Below are 21,285 nucleotides of genomic sequence, written 5' to 3'. Positions count from 1 at the left end.
CCTGTGACAAACTCATCAAATATGGATGATATCATATTAAACAAAGAGTACAATTTAATTTAAACATCAATCACCCATTCAGTTATAGTCTCTATCAGCTATTTGATTTGAATAAGAAATCTATCATCAATTGATTATTAAAATCTTATTACTTAATTATTCAAAACCAATTACTTACTACCTGATTTACATCTGATCAAGAAAAGATCACTGATATTGCTAATCCACTGTTTTTTCCTCTTCCCCCAGGAACAGAAAATGGAGGAGTAAAAACAAGGAGGGAGGGGGTTGTTATTTGAAATCTATATTGAGGATTATTCAATTGAAGGAATAGCATTATATATGAATAACTGTAACTTTAAAATCTAACCACCTGGCTGTATATCTACCATCTACAATGAGAGATTATCATGGATATGGTTTGACCCGAAACTATCTTCTTATGTTATAAGTCTGATAAGGATGACAGAAAAAAGCCTTTGAATGATTTAAAGATCTGAATGTACACAAACAACCACCGAGTCAGTGACGCATAGACATCCATTGTTGTGCCACACGCTTGTATCAATATTCATTATACTGGTGGGTTTAATTAAACATCTTACACATACATATATCTCTAAGATTGTTTACCAAACTGATTAAGTGGATACCAAAATCTTTGTCAACAATTAATGAAAATATTTACTTTTTTGAATGTTTTGATACAATGCTTTGATTTGGAAAAAAAGATTATAATGAATCTACATAAACATAAAATGATAATTCCTACAAGCTCTTTCGTGGTTGAGAATAGCAGAACAGCAGTCCTACAATGGTTATTTGAATTACTTACGATAGTGAATTTAACATTGATTTTTTATTTATCTAGACAATCTATAGTTCTTTAGGCCAAACGTGAAGAGCAAAGACAAACCCTGTTTGATCCTGATATGGTACACTTACCGTAGGGTACATTTGTGTGAGCAACATTTGTGTAAGGTAAATGAAATCTCCGTTCTCATCCACGAATTCCTGATTTCATTTCTCTGTATTGTCACACCAGGTTCACAGTGAAATAATAAGGCCGCTATGCCATAGATGGCGGACAGGCCTGCATGGTATAAAAAATTCCTGATCGGTAAACCAAAGTGAACGGAGTACAGGTCCTATGATGGATGAGGAATGAACTAAAGCAATAAAGGTTCTAAATTACACTAAGCCCTTGTACACAAAGTATTAAGTGTGTTAGTGTCAGGTCCTCTCACTATGAGACACGTACACACACATCCATATACAGTTCTAATATCCCTTGTACACAAAAGGTCATATCACTACTAAGTCTTCGGTAATAGCATCCACATCTTGTATTAAAACACAGGGGAAATAATCCAACAATGTTTCTAGAGGTCCACGGTAACAGTCCGACACACAATATATCTCCAGGTGTGACACAATGGTTAGTATCCCAAGCAGTTAGAACTAGGTCGAAACTAGACACCAAGGCCCAGACTCACCATCACCACAGGTACAGCCCCACAGGTAAGGGCCAACACGCTGTTAAGGTGTTAACACACGTACACATTGCCCTGGCCTTCGTTACCACAGGTACACACATATATATCCTGTGTCAGTCAGAGAACATCGCATCACATTCGATTTGTATCCTCCTACTACGATAAGTTGTTCACTACACATTCACCAAGAGGCAATACAATGGTCTCGTTACTCTCGCAGCCAGGTAAAGGTATGAAATTAAAACGGAGATCTTGGCCAGGTAGGCTGTGATACAGGTGAAACACAGAGATTGTCACTACTAGGGTTCTCAGCAGTCAGCAGTGTAGCTAAATATACACAGTACATCCAGAGAAACAGCCTGGGGCATCAAGGAAAACATTACATTAATTACCTCCCATGTATGATATCATTCCTTATATGACAGTCGCGCACACACACACACATCCAATGGGGCAGCCTGTGTTCAAGGCAGATGGCTGAACAGATAGGTGAAAAGCAAACAGCTCTTGAGCCCTTCCCAAACAAAGGCTGTGTTAACAATGGCCGAGTGTCTGTTGGGCTGGGGCTATCAGACAATACACAGGTAAATGGTCAGATATCTGGTCAGGTATTGTCCAGGTAACATGACCACTACCTAACTTACAGCCCTAGCATTAAACCACTCCAAATTATGGAACTGTTACAAGCCCAAATTACCTTTCTAACCCGAAGGCTTTACAACAATGTTATAAAACCGCTAGATGGCTGTAAAATTGTGTCCACTATAGGAAGATTTTTATATGTTTCCAGATTGGAAAGTAGGAGTTACAATTGATTATAATGTGTATAAATAATGTTGGTGATTGAAATGCAGGGGATGTTTACTTCCGATGTGGAATATTTTATGTACACAATGTATACATTATGTATTCACGACCACACCAGCATTTTAAATGTATACATGGCCGATCACGCTAATGAAAGGACCAATACCGCATGATTAACAATAAACAATTTAACCTTGTTTTTCCTCCAACACGTTCAATCAAAGTTAATTCTTTCCCTGGACAATGGCTCGACTTTTAAAAACGGAAATGACGGAAATTCATTGATCCAATCAGCCGGCCAATTACAGCCCCAAAGCCGACCCGATAAGGTAATGGGATAAGAAGACTTACCTAGCGGTAGATCCCAATTTAAAGCTTTTTCTAAATCCTTACGCTTCTGTAATTTGTGAAAATATTTTCTTAACTGTTGTAATCCCTTTTCTGTTAGGCTATAGAGGATATATTACAGGATAAGCTCTGAAGTCGAGATACATCTAGAACGTCTATTGACCCCTGACAAATGATGTTAGATGGGTGTTGTGGACGCAGCACCACCTCAGCAGTTGCCTCAGTGATTGTTTAATATGTAGAAGTGTCAGACAGATGAGTGATAAATGTCAAACAAATCATTTTTCACCACGTTTTTCCAGCCCTATTAAATAAACATTATTCCAATTCCATATCACTGACGTCCATGTCTATCACCAACCATTCCTGTCACAGCTACCTAGATAGATATCTCAATATTATTTTTGGTAGATTTTTTTTATTAAGTACTGTTTACTCAGTACTGTTAATTGCTTTAAGTTCCATAGAAGTCAAGCTAATCTAAATGACCAAGAATTCACATTACAATTTTTCGCTGTAAAACAAAAAATACTGAAAATACTAATCTATAGCTATTATTTACAAAGTTAAGTCTCAGAAAGATTTGATTTTGGACAATACAGTGGTTTTTTTTTAACTGTTGCTCAGTGATAGCAAGGAGTTGACAGCATCCTAAAATGTTTCCACTATAATCTGGGGTCACTGAAACAACAATCCACCACAGCAACATGCTGTCATTGATGATATATCCCATACTACACAGGGGAACAGTTGACATACCATAGATATTCTGTCCCACCATATAATTTGTTTTACACCACAGCAGCACAGAAGCCTGTTAACAGCTAACTCACATTGATCAAATGATCATGTTAATCTTAGTTACCTACAATGTATGACCCCTATATATAATTCCTGTGTGAATTCACCATCAGATGTAATAATCACTCTGCCTTCATCAAGCATACACATAACAATTCAATTACACACCTTGAGCTGCAAATGTAATAGACTCCATAACCGTAGAGTTCCATTCTAGAAGCAGTAGTAACAAGTACATTGGCATTGTACCTTCACCTGTTTGGTGGAGGACTGTGAATGATACTTACGAGTCTTGCATCCTATACCTGGAGTTTATTTTCAAAACCATTGAAAACTGTGAGAACGAATCCCTTGGGACAAAGTTAGTCCATGGTTATAATTACTGACAAATGTCAGCGACCAAAATGAGCATGTATTTTGTTGCAATGGACACACAAAGGGAGATAAACATGGGGCCATCACCTAGACATAAGGACAGTCCACTGTACAGATAACACCATATGGGATAAAACAGAGAAATGCTCAAGTTAAATATGTGGAATTCAAGCATTCAGCATGTAGCTTTACTAGTTAAAAGTTGACTGCAGCAAAGATTTTGAATTCAGCATAACTAATTGTATATGCCGAAATGTATATGAAAATGGTTCCTTTATTTTCACCAGTTCCAAATTAACTCCTGTAATCTGACCTCTTCAATGTCCAATCTATTGCCCATCAATTTGCATGCTGTGCCAAACAATGGTACAATATTATACAGCATTGTTATTTTGCAACTGTTATGTTATGCTGATATTGTCAACCAGAGGTATACATGAGAGATTTAACAAGTCGACATACTTTTGAGATAAAATGTAATGAGCTGATGTGTCAAAATTTTCTGTGGTAATAGTAACAGGTTATCTTGTGAATACAAGTACACACCAATGCTTCTTCATTAACAGAAATCTGCTGCCCAACATGACACCTTAATGCAAACTTAATGAAATCCTTTGAAATATTAATTGAGTTTAAAACACATTGATGCACATTGAGTACCAGCATCATTGTTATAAAAAAAACCATGAGAGGACGAAACTATTGGTAACAACTGGAGGGAAGATCTAATGACTTTACAATACAACACCTGTCCTTGTGTGAATTAGCATAAAGTTCTATATATAGATTTATTTCTTAAATGGTTCAATACTTCTCTTCAAATGTAATGTGGAGTTTAGCGGAATGACAACTACATCTTTATATGACGATGTTTCAAGTTATATGATTTGTGACAACTACATCTTTATATGACGATGTTTCCAGTTATATGGTTTGTGACAACTACATCTTTATATGGCGATGTTTCCAGTTTTATGATTTGTGACAACTACATCTTTATATGACAATGTTTCAAGTTATATGGTTTGTGACAACTACATCTTTATATGACGATGTTTCCAGTTTTATGATTTGTGACAACTACATCTTTATATGGCGATGTTTCCAGTTTTATGATTTGTGACAACTACATCTTTATATGACGATGTTTCAAGTTATATGATTTGTGACAACTACATCTTTATATGACGATGTTTCCAGTTTTATGATTTGTGACAACTACATCTTTATATGACGATGTTTCAAGTTTTATGATTTGTGACAACTACATCTTTATATGACGATGTTTCCAGTTTTATGATTTGTGACAACTACATCTTTATATGACGATGTTTCCAGTTTTATGATTTGTGACAACTACATCTTTATATGACGATGTTTCCAGTTTTCTCTGAGAAGTACTTCCTTGGGAAGCTAAACAGCAAAATTCATCATAATTAACTCTGTGGTCTGTATTTTGATCCTCCATTCACTGCATTATTCAGAGTGACTTGCTGTAGCTTTATTAGACTCCCACAGTACACCTGTTCTGATAGGACCCCTATATTGGTTAGACTGTTTCCATCCTGGCCATCAAAAACAATACAAACTGTAATTCATCAATGTCATATTAGCCAGACTATCAATTATACCAGCCCATATTATGGCATCTCACATATATGGTATATGCTGTCTCCACTGATCACCCCAGTCCCAGGTATTGTCCATGTATGCTCCGTTCTAGTTACTTTACAAGGTTTCTTATCATTACTTTTCTGTCAGTGTGAGGGAGTGGCCTTTATCTCCCCTCTGATCATGGAATAACAAAATTATAGGTAGTTTTATAGGATCTTTCTCAGTTCTAATAGTACCTTATCTTAGGTTTGTATGATGTCAATGTGTTGTCAAGTGAATGTATTGCATCAGGGTATCACAATCCTTAACTGAAAACTAAAATCAGTAGTATATTCCCTAAAGCAAAGACTTTCCACCTTAACTAACCAGCCTCCTCCAGACCTTTCACCTTAACTAACCAACCTCCATCAGACCTTCCACCTTAACTAACCAACCTCCTCCAAACCTTCCACCTTAACTAACCAACCTCCTCCAGACCTTCCACCTTAACTAAACAACCTCCTCCAGACCTTCCACCTTAACTAACCAACCTCCATCAGACCGTCCACCTTAACTAACCAACCTCCTCCAGACCTTCCACCTTAACTAACCAACCTCCTCCAGACCTTCCACCTTAACTAACCAACCTCCTCCAGACCTTTCACCTTAACTAACCAACCTCCATCACAGCACCTTACTACCACCTCCTCCAGACCTTCCACCTTAACTAACCACTCCTCCACGACCCTTCCCACCTTACTAACCAACCTCCTCCAGACCTTCCACCTTAACTAACCAACCTCCATCAGACCTTCCCCTAACTAACCACCTCCTCAAGACCTCCATCTTACCTCCATCAGACCTTCCACCTTAACTAACCAGCCTCCTCCAGACCTTCCACCTTAACTAACCAACCTCCATCAGACCTTCCACCTTAACTAACCAACCTCCTCCAGACCTTCCACCTTAACTAACCAACCTCCTCCAAACCTTCCACCTTAACTAACCAACCTCCTCCAGACCTTCCACCTTAACTAACCAACCTTCTCCAAACCTTCCACCTTAACTAACCAACCTCCATCAGACCTTCCACCTTAACTAACCAACCTCCTCCAGACCTTCCACCTTAACTAACCAACCTCCTCCAGACCTTTCACCTTAACTAACCAACCTCCATCAGACCTTCCACCTTAACTAACCAACCTCCTCCAGACCTTCCACCTTAACTAACCAACCTCCTCCAGACCTTCCACCTTAACTAACCAACCTCCTCCAGACCTTCCACCTTAACTAACCAACCTCCATCAGACCTTCCACCTTAACTAACCAACCTCCTCCAGACCTTCCATCTTAACTAACCAACCTTCTCCAGACCTTCCACCTTAACTAACCAACCTCCTCCAGACTTTCTAGCTTCCTTGATCTAGCAATCCATCATGGAAAGGCATTATATTAGTGTTAAGCCTGATTCCATCATAGGAGATCTGTCCTGGTAAAATCAATTTTTATCATGTCCTGGTGGCAATACAAAGTCTGGCCAGGTTTGTTTGATGGTTACAGTATTAATTAGTATTCATCACTTAGGTTTGTGTGGGTGAAGTAACCACTGATCCTCACAATCAATAGTCCATACATGTATAAAGTATCGCTATGACATCAATCATTTCACTTGTCACTCAAAGAAATCTAATTTTATAATTGATCATGATCGGCACCTTCTTCTGAATCCAAACTTTTATTTCTCTTTTCGAGTATTTCTTTAAAAATTTATTTATGAGCACAGTTTTTAGAACATTTAAATAGTAAATCAGCATCTGAACAGTTTTTAATATAGTAAGTATATGAAAAATAGACTAGTTTTCTCGTCCAGTTCCACAGCTACATTGGCTTTGTACAGCCAAACACTGGCACATCTGGCATCTCAGTCCTATATCACAGATCGAACTTGAATAATGGTCATTCCCATCCACTTGGGATTATGGTCAATTCTAGCAACTACTTGGGCCTCATTACAAGCCTAACAATCAATAGTCTGTATCTACACAACAGATCCAGATGGATGCTGGCCAAACAAAATCCATAGCATCCATCCTTTCTACTCTGCTGTGAAATATCAAGGTGACTGGAAAGAGCCTCCAGACAAGTCCAATCAATTTCCTGCTCACTCTACTAATAGTGCTATTTAATAGCAAACAGTGACCTACAACTACATGCTTATCAATTTAAACCTTGTGATATTTAACTTTGAGACTTATAATACTGTCAGTCCATTGTTGAGATTTATTTTTCTATGTACTGCAGAAAAAATACCCAAATAAGCTTTCTTTAAGTATAATCTGTATAATTTCTTTCAATATAATCTGTCTAATTTGTAACTACACACAATGTCTTATCCTACATGTCTGATATCAAATTTGTAAAGTTAAACCAGAAAAACCAACTTTATATTCCCAAATTAAATCATTAAAACCCAGACAAATGATAAACATGAGGTACAACTTGCAAAATTTCTGTATCTTGGATATAACTCATTGATCAACAAATACCCAAAACTATGAAAACAATTTTAATACAATAATTATCTCAAACTTCAAATTACTATTTCATTAATACCAGTTTTGAATAACTAATATCCCAAGAAAATTTCCATTAGCGCATATCATTAACACACATATATATAAACAGGAAGTAAGCCATGGCCCGCATCAGTATGTGAACAGGAAGTTACAACTTACCATAGTCATCTCGGGACAGCAGTGTGCACAAAACTTGATTAATCTTTATCCAAATCAATCTTTATAACAAAAATTCTTGGTATATTTGTCAGTACATCCACAACATTGACAGTTCACTATAAATTTTCGTATATATTGACAATTGACAAAAAACTGGTATCTCCTGGGACTGAATTAGACGTAAAGCGAAGAAAATATATGTTCATGTATATGTATGTACATCCGCTGAATCACACTTCACATAATACAAGTTAATCATGGACAGCCCTCTTCACATATTACGCCATCGTAATTCGACAAATTTCACAAGTGTCCAACATCACATGCCTGACGTGAGTGTTGCCTTACATGAGTGTTGCCTTCGTTGTATCAATGTACAGGAAGAGCAACACAGACACATCAGCACAAGTCACCAGTTTCCTCCCTCCACTTAAAGTGATGATATGTCAGCAACAGATCAGCATAAACCTTTTCTGATAGAACTCCCAAACCTGGGCCAAGCAGATTCAAGTCTGACACAAAAAATGGCTTGAGGGTATGTGTTCCTGTCAGAGTCAAAAAGATCATGTGACAGACATTTATCTTGAGGGTGGGCAAAGGAACAGTTCGCTAGCCTCTGGTCACATGTGGTTGGCCCGACTAAGGGTCTGAGTAATGAGCGGACATGACACTCTCCCTAAAATATGTCTTACACAAGTGTCCCTAAACTTTGTACGAGGCCCTTTACTGACTGGCTGTCCAAGGCTGACTGTTGCAAAGCATGCTCAGTCTTGGCCACTTGTCGAATAAGAGGCTAGTATTAATTGCCAACAATAATCATATAAATATGCACATATATTTAATATACAGACGTGAACTCTGCTGGCAGGACACTTGACACATTGTTTCAAAAGAGAAGATGAGGAGACATACTTTCTCACAATTGAAAGCAATAAACCAAGGTTCAAGTTTTCTGTCTCAGTTCCGACAGATGTTGATGTGTATACATATAGCAAAATAATACAATCAACAACAGACAGACCAGAAATTAAAACTCAGAGAGCAGTTTAATTTATTATGTCTTTATTCTGAATTATAGCCAACTGCTTTGAGCATCAATTTTAGTGGCTCTGTCTGTTATTTTACCTCAATATTTAACACTGCATCAACCTCTTATTTGATTGGACATTAATATTTAACATTGCATCAACCTCAAATTTGATTGGACCTCAATATTTACCACTGCATCAACCTCAAATTTGATTGGACCTCAATATTTACCACTGCATCAACCTCAAATTTGATTGGACCGCAATATTTACCACGGTATCAACCTCAAATCTGATTGGACCTCAATATTTACACTGCAACAACCACACCTTTGATTGGACCTCAATATTTACACTACAACAACCACACCTTTGATTGGACCTCAATATTTACACAGCAACAACCACACATTTGCTTGGACCTCAATATTTACACAGCAACAACTACACCTTGTATTGGACCTCAATATTTACACTGCAACGACCACACATTGTATTGGACCTCAATATTTACACTGCAACAACCACACCTTGTATTGGACCTCAATATTTACACTACAACAACCACACCTTTGATTGGACCTCAATATTTACACTGCAACAACTACACCTTTGATTGGACCTCAATATTTACACTGCAACAACCACACCTTTGATTGGACCTCAATATTTACACTGCAACAACCACACCTTTGATTGGACCTCAATATTTACACTGCAACAACCACACCTTTGATTGGACCTCAATATTTACACTGCAACAACCATACATTTGATTGGACCTCAATATTTACACTGCAACAACCACACATTTGATTGGACCTTAACATTTTACCACTGTACCAACCACACATATGACTGGACCTTAATATTTATCATTGTATCAACCTTCTTCATTACATAACCCCATTGTTATCCTTGACAAATACCATGACAGGGAATAATCTAAGTTTAGGGAAAGAAGTCTTCTATTGAAATACAGGGGAATACATAGAGTTAAAAATTGAGCAAACAAGGGGACAACTGAGCTAAGGTGCATGAATAAATCCAATTCAAGACTGTCAGGGGAGTCTAGGCAGAGGACATACCACAATGGAATTTGTATGAAAAAAAAAGATGCAAAATGGTACATTACGGGAGCATTTGGTGATATTATTTTTGCATTACACAATGAGCATAAAATGATTGAGTTTAATACAAGAGATTAAATTCTGATAAGTGATACTGAACAATGATTAGTGAGGATAAGGGTAATTCTAGGCAGGAAATGGAATTTTGGACATTTTTTTAGGAGAAGAAAGTACACTTTAACGGCAGAAAAATGAACCTGGATTGGTTCCTGTAAGTTTAATCTCAATATTTAATGTCATTGCTAATTATTATCAGATTAACCTCACAAAGCTTGTTAACCATTATCAGGACTAACCTCATTACTTTACCTCATTGAGAATTAACTTCCAATTTAACCTCACTGTTAAAACATTAATCAGGATAACACCTCACTATTTACACATTAATATTTACCACTTTTCTAAACTCATCATTCGTACTTATCTTTACATTTTACTTGCTATTTTGATTCAGCCATAGTTTTTGTCATATTTCATTCATTTTTGAGATATAGATATATATCACCCTTTTTCAAATAGCCTATTCTAGTTCACCATTGTCAGTATGAACCTATTAGACCTTGCCTGCCTACTCTGTCCACATCAATTGTCTCAACTCCTGCCAGGTATAGTCTGGCAGACTGTTGGAACAATAGACAGTCTCGTTATATATGGTGAAGAGTCCAAGGTCAGAACACTGGTGTTGACATATGGGGCAGTTGTTTATGACCTTCATTTAGTCAATGACCTCTATGCTAGATAGTAACAAAGTTACATTGTATCAAGTACACCTATTTGATGACCATGGCAACACTTCCAGGTTATTTCTTTCAAGTAAACAGGTTATTGGATTCCCACTTAACATTTCTCAAAAACTAAAATAATGGTAACCACTGCTGAAGATATAGAACATTTTTGATATCTTCTTATTTCTTCAAACAGATCCAGTCCTTCCATTTATTGAACACAGCCCCACTGGTCCAAAATGTATGCTTAATATTGTTGTCTTTATCAGCGTTGTACGGGAAGTAACACTAGACACATGCCTGTGTGTAATATCATGTACAAACTCAGGTGTTCTGAGGTATATAATATATAGCTTGTCTTCAGAGCCAGGAACAACAGCCTTAGTAATTTATTTCATATCAAGTTCTAACCTATGATCCGATACTGTAGGTGACCTTTGCCCTCTGACCTGTACATCCAATATGTTGAGATTAATAGGTGTGGCCAGGTATCAAGTGACAGGTTGCCCTCTTATACCTGAACCAGTTACTTTCAATTTTCCTCCTCAAACAGCTTTAAGGATCATTTATACCATACTTGATGGATTTATTACACACATGTTGAAACACATATTTCTGTTTTACCTAGGTACCCAATAAATTAATACCTTTGAGAAATTAGAATTCAATTTTCTGTCTAAACACTACTAATGAACACTACAATTCCCCATGTAGATGTAAATACTGTCAAAATCTATTGTCCTTACATGTAAGTTAGTAGAAACTACAGAACACTACAATTCCCCATGTAGATGTAAATACTGTCAAAATCTATTGTCCTTACATGTAAGTTAGTAGAAACTGAACTGCAATTTATAAAACAGTGGTTTTATTGTGAAAAGGTCAAAATGTCAGATGGTATTCTGCAATCAAAGTCAGAATACACAATGAAGCAGTAATTATTTATGTCAATGTTGTTCATCTGTCTTTATCCATTGATGTCAATGTTGTTCATGTCTTTATCCATTGATGTCAATGTTGTTCATCTGTCTTTATCCATTGATGTCAATGTTGTTCATGTCTTTATCTATTGATATCAATGATGTTCATCTGTCTTTATCCATTGATGTCAATGTTGTTCATATGTCTTTATCCATTTATGTCAATGTTGTTCATGTCATTATCTATTGATGTCCATGTTGTTCATCTGTCTTTATCCATTGATGTCAATGTTGTTCATCTGTCTTTATCCATTTATGTCAATGTTGTTCATCTGTCTTTATCCATTGATGTCAATGTTGTTCATCTGTCTTTATCCATTGATGTCAATTTCTACCACAATAGGTGGGTGTTATTCAACTCCCAAGGCATAAATAATCATTACAACTGTTGAATAACATTCAGTTTATACCACATGTGGAATAAATTCTAAATGCGGTTTGATTGGTTGACACAGTGACCTCTGACCATAACTATTTTTTAATCACATGGTTCTATGCAATTTGATTACCTGACACTTGAAGGCTGCTTCACAATGTCCTGGAAATGATAACGCATAAGAAGTAGTTTGCACAGTTGTTTTGCTATATTCTTGAAAATATATAAATTTTTATCAATTTATTGCTTTGAAAGAATAAACCTACTTATTATTTTGTAATGATTTGTAATGAATTGAAATATTTCCATACATTTCCAAATTTCTTTAGTTTTGCATATTAATTAGCAGCATTTCAAATTAGGTCATATCCATGCACCAGACCTGATACTGTGAAAAAAACACACGCTGACTCAAAACAGGTCACTTCATTCTCAGAATAGCTTTTCTGTTGTGGTAGAAACAGGTCACACAAACTTGTGGTTGTTGTATATGATGTTCCTTTCACTCTTGTTAGTTATTTTTCAAAAGTTACAAAAAACACTTGCTAAAGCTTGTGTTTTTGTAACTTTTGAAAAATAACTAAGTCAAGTGAAAGAAATAAAATATACAACAACCACTCTTTGTGTAACCTCTATTTATCCATTTATGTCAATGTATCTCTGAACTACATGCTCTTTTCTTTAGTTGATGGTATTTTGTTGAGAAATCAGGAACAGGACAGAAAAAAATAAAGAATTTGTCAAACATGAGTTAATACTTAAATTCTTCTGATTGCAGATGTAGTCAAGTCTGAATAGTTTATGCATTCAAATTAGGCTCAGTAACACAGCTTTTCCCTTTTCCCAATTTTTTTCTTTTCTTTTTAGTTTCCCTGTATTTCTGTAGTGATATATTACTGCACTTCAAATAGATAGTGTGGAGGCACTAATGTGTTATGTTGTAACATGTTTACAATTGGTACTGCGGAGGTACACATAAGAACAATACCAGCATACTTTCAAACACAATTTGTTATCGACAATGGCTTTGTTTCTCTATTCAATTACCCTATAGGATAAACAAAATACAGAAATGTATTTCACTGCGACAGGCACTGCGACTGATTTATTAAACAAACCATGTTTTATACACAACAATACTGTTATGGACATTAAACATGTATGCACCTATAAACAAAGTATTACATTTAATTATAGATTGATCTTAAACTTATCCATTATGAATACACTTCCAGACTGCTCCCCATATCACTGATTACCAATATATTTATATAAATTATGAAATTAATCTAATCATTTATTAATCTAATCATTTATTAATCTAATCATTTAAATTGTATTTTCGCCAAAACTCACTCCCGATTTTTTATTAATGTAAAAATTAGATTTAGGTCTGCCTGCCTCTACCCCTGTCGCCTGAATGACACATACAGGTACAGGTAACGTGTAGGGGATTTCCATGAGTAAATCACAGATCATCACACCAACTTTTGGCACTACAAATCTTCTAAGAAAGGAGAAAGTTTATAAAGATGTAGAATCAAAGCTAGCACTTTGCAACACACCTGTTAACTATGTAAATTTTATTTATGTAAATTTTATTTTAGTGTATGACAAAGATACAAACAATTGCTGTAAGACACAATGTTATCTTTTCTCCAATCCTGGCTGTTAGACCCAGTCAGTTATAACCACAAGACACTATCAACTTAATGGAAGTAAAAAGTCAATGAATACGAGAACCATTATATCACATTTACCTTGCATTATAATACCGTTATAACTACACATTCAACCCATTTAAGGCAGAATATGTAAAAAGTAACAAAGGAAAAATTTACTGTGGAGGCTCTTCTCTCCACCATAGTATACCACCATTAATTTTACTGTGGAGGCTCCTCTCTCCATTATAGTATATACCACCATTAGTTTTACTGGGGAGGCTCTGTTCCTCTCTCCATTATACCATCATTAAGTCTCCCAAAGGAGCTACACAGCCATACATTTTTCACATAGGAACACAGGATTTGTACCACCATAAGCCTTCCACAAAGGATCTGTACCACCATAAGCCTTCAACAAAGGATTTGTACCACCATAAACCTTCCACAAAGGATCTGTACCACCATAAACCTTCCACAAAGGATCTGTACCACCATAAACCTTCAACAAAGGATCTGTACCATCACAAACCTTCCACAAAGGATTTGTACCACCATAAGCCTTCAACTAAGCATAAACCTTCCATAAAGGATTTGTACCACCATAAACCTTCAACAAAGGATTTGTACTACCATAAGCCTCCAACAAAGGATCTGTACCACCATAAACCTTCTACAAAGGATCTGTACCACCATAAGCCTTCAACAAAGGATCTGTACCACCATAAGCCTTCCACAATGGATTTGTACCACCATAAGCCTTCCACAAAGGATTTGTACCACCATAAGCCTTCAACAAAGCATAAACCTTCCACAAAGGATGTGTACCACCATAAGCCATCCACAAAGGATCTGTACCACCATAAACCTTCTACAAAGGATCTGTACCACCATAAGCCTTCCACAAACGACTTGTACCACCATAAGCCTTCAACAAAGGATTTGTACCACCATAAACCTTCCACAAAGGATCTGTACCACCATAAAAGGTTTGTACCACCATAAGCCTTCCACAAAGGATCTGTACCACCATAAACCTTCCACAAAGGACTTGTACCACCATAAACCTTCCACAAAGGATTTGTACCACCATAAACCTTCTACAAAGGATCTGTACCACCATAAGCCTTCCACAAAGGATCTGTACCATAGCTCCAAGGATCTGTACCACCATAAGCCTTCCACAAAGGATCTGTACCACCATAAAAGGTTTGTACCACCATAAGCCTTCCACAAAGGATTTGTATCACCATAAGCCTTCCACAAAGGACTTGTACCACCATAAACCTTCCACAAAGGATTTGTACCACCATAAGCCTTCCACAACGGATTTGTACCACCATAAGCCTTCCACAAAGGATCTGTACCACCATAAGCTTTCCACAAAGGATCTGTACCACCATAAACCTTCCACAACAGATTTGTACCATCATAACTCTTCATCAAAGGATTTGTACAAGCATAAACTTAATCCACAAAGGACTTGTACCACCCCAAATCTTCAACTACAGATTTGTACCATCATAAATTTAAGTTATATTTTGCTGAGAAAAAAGTCAATATATACAGGGTGTTGTTGCTAAACAAAAGGTTACAGTGTTGTCCTGGGGATACAGAAACACTTTGTTGTTTGTGTCATATAATGTCACATCTATTCTTCAGATTACGAAAATGTCATTCTCTTTCAAGCTGCTTTCATAATTTTTTATCTAAATCATGTGAGAAACTAAAATCACATTACTGAAATCAGGTCATGATAAAGAATCTGCAAGTGTAGGCTGATGTAAATCTGAAAGAAATCCTGACTACATATTTCACAGGCCAGAGCAGACTCTGGCATTGATGATACATTAAAAAATAACATTTGGGCTTGCAATGTATTGCATCTAAAGGGAACAACAACACAGTGTTGAGAGCATGTCCAACAAAGCAGAACCTTGGTACACTATTACATTGATCTGATATATAACTAAGCTGTTGTATCAATTAGTGAAATACATTAAGAACTGAACATGTAGCATTTCAAAAATAGTTCAACCATTAAATTGATTAGTAAAAGAGAGATCCAAGAGTGATCATTGCCCACCATTGAATCATCTTTATCAGTGCGATGAAAGACTGATCTTTTCTCTACTTTTTTCTTCTTTCCCCTCATACTTTAAATCATCTGATCATATGGAAACCTCCATATGAAGTCTAAGAAACAGAATTAACTGTCAGAATCCATGGTGGCTGCTTTTAAGCCATTTCGTTTTCCTGCTCAGACTCAAAGATGAATGGGCACAAGAAGGGACCAAGAGGAACCTACATGTTAGGTAGTACTTTTCAAGAAATAGGGATTAAGAGGGATTGTTTATGGACAGACAACAGCAACTGGTACATCTGATAATGGTGGGCTCACATGGATATGACCTTGAGCTTTGACCTCGAGAATGTATTAGTGACACAAAGTGACCAAAGAGGAACCCGTGAACAAGATCTGACAAAAACCTATCCAGTACTGTCTAAGAGATGACATCAAACTTTTAAATCCAGGGTTAATTTTTAAGCATCCATATTGTTATATATATCCATTGTTTAAAATATACATAACCTATATTGAATTGCTTGTCAGCAGACAAAATCAATAGTAGTATGAACCATGATAATAAGCGCCATTTGAGTAACCACCCCTCATAATCATAAGACATGGCAGCTTGTGCAAATGGTCTTTTGTCAAAATCCAAGATGGCCGCCTGTCAGCCATGTTGATTTCTGATCAGTCCACCATCTGATGAAGGTTGGCTAATAAATATAAGGAAACCAAAGTCTCAGTTAAAAGTCTTTTATAATGCTAAAGAGTTTTTTTCAATTACTGGACAATCATTTATTTGATTACAACATCTGAAAGTGTAACATATATTAGAACAGAATAATGAAAACAAGTGACCTGTAGTATTAGCCGTTCTGACACTTACTTTTCGATCTAACCTTCTGGTATTTGTAATTGTACTTTATACTTTATACAACCGTGTAGTGTTTTCCCATTATGATCACTGATGCTGGAATTATTGTTGTCTAGACTTGAAGATTGGCCAAAAGTATCCACCATGGGAAAATAATGCAGACTACTCAACAAAGATGAGGGTGATAAGATAGCTGCCAATGATAATAAAACACCATGTACAATATTGTATCAATTTTTGTACGATAATCATTATAGATATGCTGAAATGTCAATGTTTAAGCTTGATTTTCTTAAAAACCATGAGAGCCACAGACTTTAACACTCCTCTCAATAGATTAATATTTTTCATCAAATAATTTTGTTTTCAAGATAGGCAAATGAGACATGCTAGCCCTTTTTTAAAAATTTTATTTTCTAAATATTTCCCAACTAGATTTTATCACTTAAATTGAATGATTGGAGATCCAGACGTTCAATATGACTGATTTTTCAACGACAATGGCTGTAAGTGAAAGGAACAGCTGTTTCATATTGTATAGAATTCAAATACTTCATGCATAAACTGACAGGCCTGTTTATGTATAGAAAGGTAGATCTGCCTTGATGGAGGTGTAACACTCACACATGCAACACATGAACCACCATATTTGTTCTTATAAACTCCAGATCTGTTTGGCAGTTGTCTGAAGCTGAAACATTAGGGGGAAATGGCAATACTGTAATATCATGATAAAGTGTAGCAATTAATTAGGTATCAGAAAACACTGAAATACTGGGGAAAATAAAGAAATTCAGTGTAAGTGTGAATTCTCCATGTCACAATGTATCAAACATTCCTGAGCATGAGGAGAAGTAGTACACTGTGATTTTTTGTAAAATGATGTGAGTTTAACATCAATATTTAACAACCTAACAATATGTTGTATATTATACAAGTCATTTTCTATATTGCCCCTTAAGTGCCAGTCAGTAACAGAATTGAAATTAATCTCATTTTCTATACACATTATTATTCATCCCTAGTATATTTAGATATATTGATTGTGGCTGTTGACTGGTAAACATGAATCAGCCTGTTACAGGGAGATAAAAACAAGACACTTAAAGGCCTCACACAACTAAATATTTTACTACATCTTATTAATGCTCACTCCATCCCCTCAATCACTCATTTGAAGTTCAAATGATGTGAGATTTGTATCAAATAAAAGTTTGAAGTTTTCACTACCTAAAAAATGATGTTATTCTATAGGTCTAACAGCAAATTAGAGCACACAGGTACTCAAGACAGTATCCTTGACATTTACAGTGGACGGGGAAACCTCCACCTGGCGAATTCCCACCTTTTTTCACCTGTAGTCCTACTCATTTTTTCAACAAGAGTGTATATTTACATTTTTTAAATCTCAAGGCATTACTTTTTTATTCTCATATATAGGACACTTGTATGTAATAACAGCTAGTATTATTGACTGTGACAGGGAGATTATATAACGAGCCACTTGTATGTAATAATGGTATTATTGATTGTGACAGGGAGATTATAACAGGACACTTGTATGTAATAACGGTATTATTGACTGTGACAGGGAGATTATAATGGGACACTTGTATGTAACTGTGACAGGGAGATTATAACGAGACACTTGTATGTAATAATGGTATTATTGACTGTGACAGGGAGATTATAACGGGACACTTGTATGTAATAATGGTATTATTGACTGTGACAGGGAGATTATAACGGGACACTTGTATGTAATAACGGTATTATTGACTGTGACAGGGAGATTATAACGGGACACTTGTATGTAATAACGGTATTATTGCCTGTGACAGGGAGATTATAACGGGACACTTGTATGTAATAACAGTATTATTGATTGTGACAGGGAGATTATAACAGGACACTTGTATGTAACTGTGACAGGGAGATTATAACGGGACACTTGTATGTAATAACGGTATTATTGATTGTGACAGGGAGATTATAACTGACACTTGTATGTAATAACAGTATTATTGACTGTGACAGGGAGATTATAACAGGACACTTGTATGTAATAACGGTATTATTGATTGTGACAGGGAGATTATAATGGGACACTTGTATGTAACTGTGACAGGGAGATTATAACAGGACACTTGTATGTAATAATGGTATTATTGACTGTGACAGGGAGATTATAATGGGACACTTGTATGTAACTGTGACAGGGAGATTATAACGAGACACTTGTATGTAATAATGGTATTATTGACTGTGACAGGGAGATTATAACGGGACACTTGTATGTAACTGTGACAGGGAGATTATAATGGGACACTTGTATGTAATAATGGTATTATTGCCTGTGACAGGGAGATTATAACGGGACACTTGTATGTAACTGTGACAGGGAGATTATAACGAGACACTTGTATGTAATAATGGTATTATTGCCTGTGACAGGGAGATTATAACGGGACACTTGTATGTAATAACGGTATTATTGCCTGTGACAGGGAGATTATAACGGGACACTTGTATGTAATAACAGTATTATTGATTGTGACAGGGAGATTATAACGGGACACTTGTATGTAACTGTGACAGGGAGATTATAACGGGACACTTGTATGTAATAATGGTATTATTGACTGTGACAGGGAGATTATAACGAGACACTTGTATGTAATAATGGTATTATTGATTGTGACAGGGAGATTATAATGGGACACTTGTATGTAACTGTGACAGGGAGATTATAACGGGACACTTGTATGTAATAATGGTATTATTGACTGTGACAGGGAGATTATAACGGGACACTTGTATGTAATAATGGTATTATTGACTGTGACAGGGAGATTATAATGGGACACTTGTATGTAACTGTGACAGGGAGATTATAACGGGACACTTGTATGTAATAATGGTATTATTGACTGTGACAGGGAGATTATAACGGGACACTTGTATGTAATAACGGTATTATTGCCTGTGACAGGGAGATTATAACGGGACACTTGTATGTAATAACGGTATTATTGCCTGTGACAGGGAGATTATAACGGGACACTTGTATGTAATAACGGTATTATTGACTGTGACAGGGAGATTATAACGGGACACTTGTATGTAATAATGGTATTATTGACTGTGACGGAGATTATAACGTGACACTTGTATGTAACTGTGACAGGGAGATTATAATGGGACACTTGTATGAAATAATGGTATTATTGACTGTGACGGAGATTATAATGAGACACTTGTATGTAATAACGGTATTATTGATTGTGACAGGGAGATTATAATGGGACACTTGTATGTAACTGTGACAGGGAGATTATAACGGGACACTTGTATGTAATAATGGTATTATTGACTGTGACAGGGAGATTATAACAGGACACTTGTATGTAACTGTGACAGGGAGATTATAATGGGACACTTGTATGTAATAATGGTATTATTGACTGTGACAGGGAGATTATAACCAGACACTTGTATGTAATAACGGTATTATTGACTGTGACAGGGAGATTATAATGGGACACTTGTATGTAACTGTGACAGGGAGATTATAACGAGACACTTGTATGTAATAATGGTATTATTGACTGTGACAGGGAGATTATAACGGGACACTTGTATGTAATAATGGTATTATTGATTGTGACAGGGAGATTATAATGGGACACTTGTATGTAATAATGGTATTATTGACTGTGACGGAGATTATAATGAGACACTTGTATGTAATAACGGTATTATTGATTGTGACAGGGAGATTATAATGGGACACTTGTATGTAACTGTGACAGGGAGATTATAACGGGACACTTGTATGTAATAATGGTATTATTGACTGTGACAGGGAGATTATAACGAGACACTTGTATGTAATAACGGTATTATTGATTGTGACAGGGAGATTATAACGGGACACTTGTATGTAATAACGGTATTATTGACTGTGACAGGGAGATTATAACGGGACACTTGTATGTAATAATGGTATTATTGACTGTGACAGGGAGATTATAACGGGACACTTGTATGTAATAATGGTATTATTGATTGTGACAGGGAGATTATAACGGGACACTTGTATGTAATAATGGTATTATTGACTGTGACAGGGAGATTATAATGGGACACTTGTATGTAATAATGGTATTATTGACTGTGACAGGGAGATTATAATGGGACACTTGTATGTAATAATGGTATTATTGACTGTGACAGGGAGATTATAACAGGGACACTTGTATGTAATAATGGTATTATTGACTGT

The 21,285-nt window shown here is 36.2% G+C and overlaps 1 protein-coding gene across 12 annotated transcripts in view; it reads right to left on the bottom strand.

Moving 5' to 3' along the window:
* Nucleotides 1-21,285, bottom strand: part of LOC117326001 (RNA binding protein fox-1 homolog 3-like) — a 108,552-nt gene that overhangs the window by 57,759 nt on the left and 29,508 nt on the right. Inside the window, exon 1 of one of the 12 annotated variants that reach the window (XM_033882672.1) lies at nt 8,156-8,638. The exons of 10 other annotated variants lie outside the window; for them this stretch is intronic. In XM_033882672.1, coding sequence (XP_033738563.1) covers nt 8,156-8,164 — 9 coding nt within the window. In that variant the 5' untranslated portion in view covers nt 8,165-8,638. Of the gene's footprint in view, nt 1-945; nt 1,908-8,155; nt 8,639-21,285 lie in introns of those variants that run through there. One more of the 12 variants, XM_033882665.1, reaches the window with a different exon arrangement.

This window comes from Pecten maximus, chromosome 1 (genome assembly GCF_902652985.1).
Source record: "Pecten maximus chromosome 1, xPecMax1.1, whole genome shotgun sequence".
NCBI classification, from domain to species: domain Eukaryota; kingdom Metazoa; phylum Mollusca; class Bivalvia; order Pectinida; family Pectinidae; genus Pecten; species Pecten maximus.
Note: the sequence above shows the minus strand (reverse complement) of the source record. Positions and strands in the feature narration are given on the sequence as shown.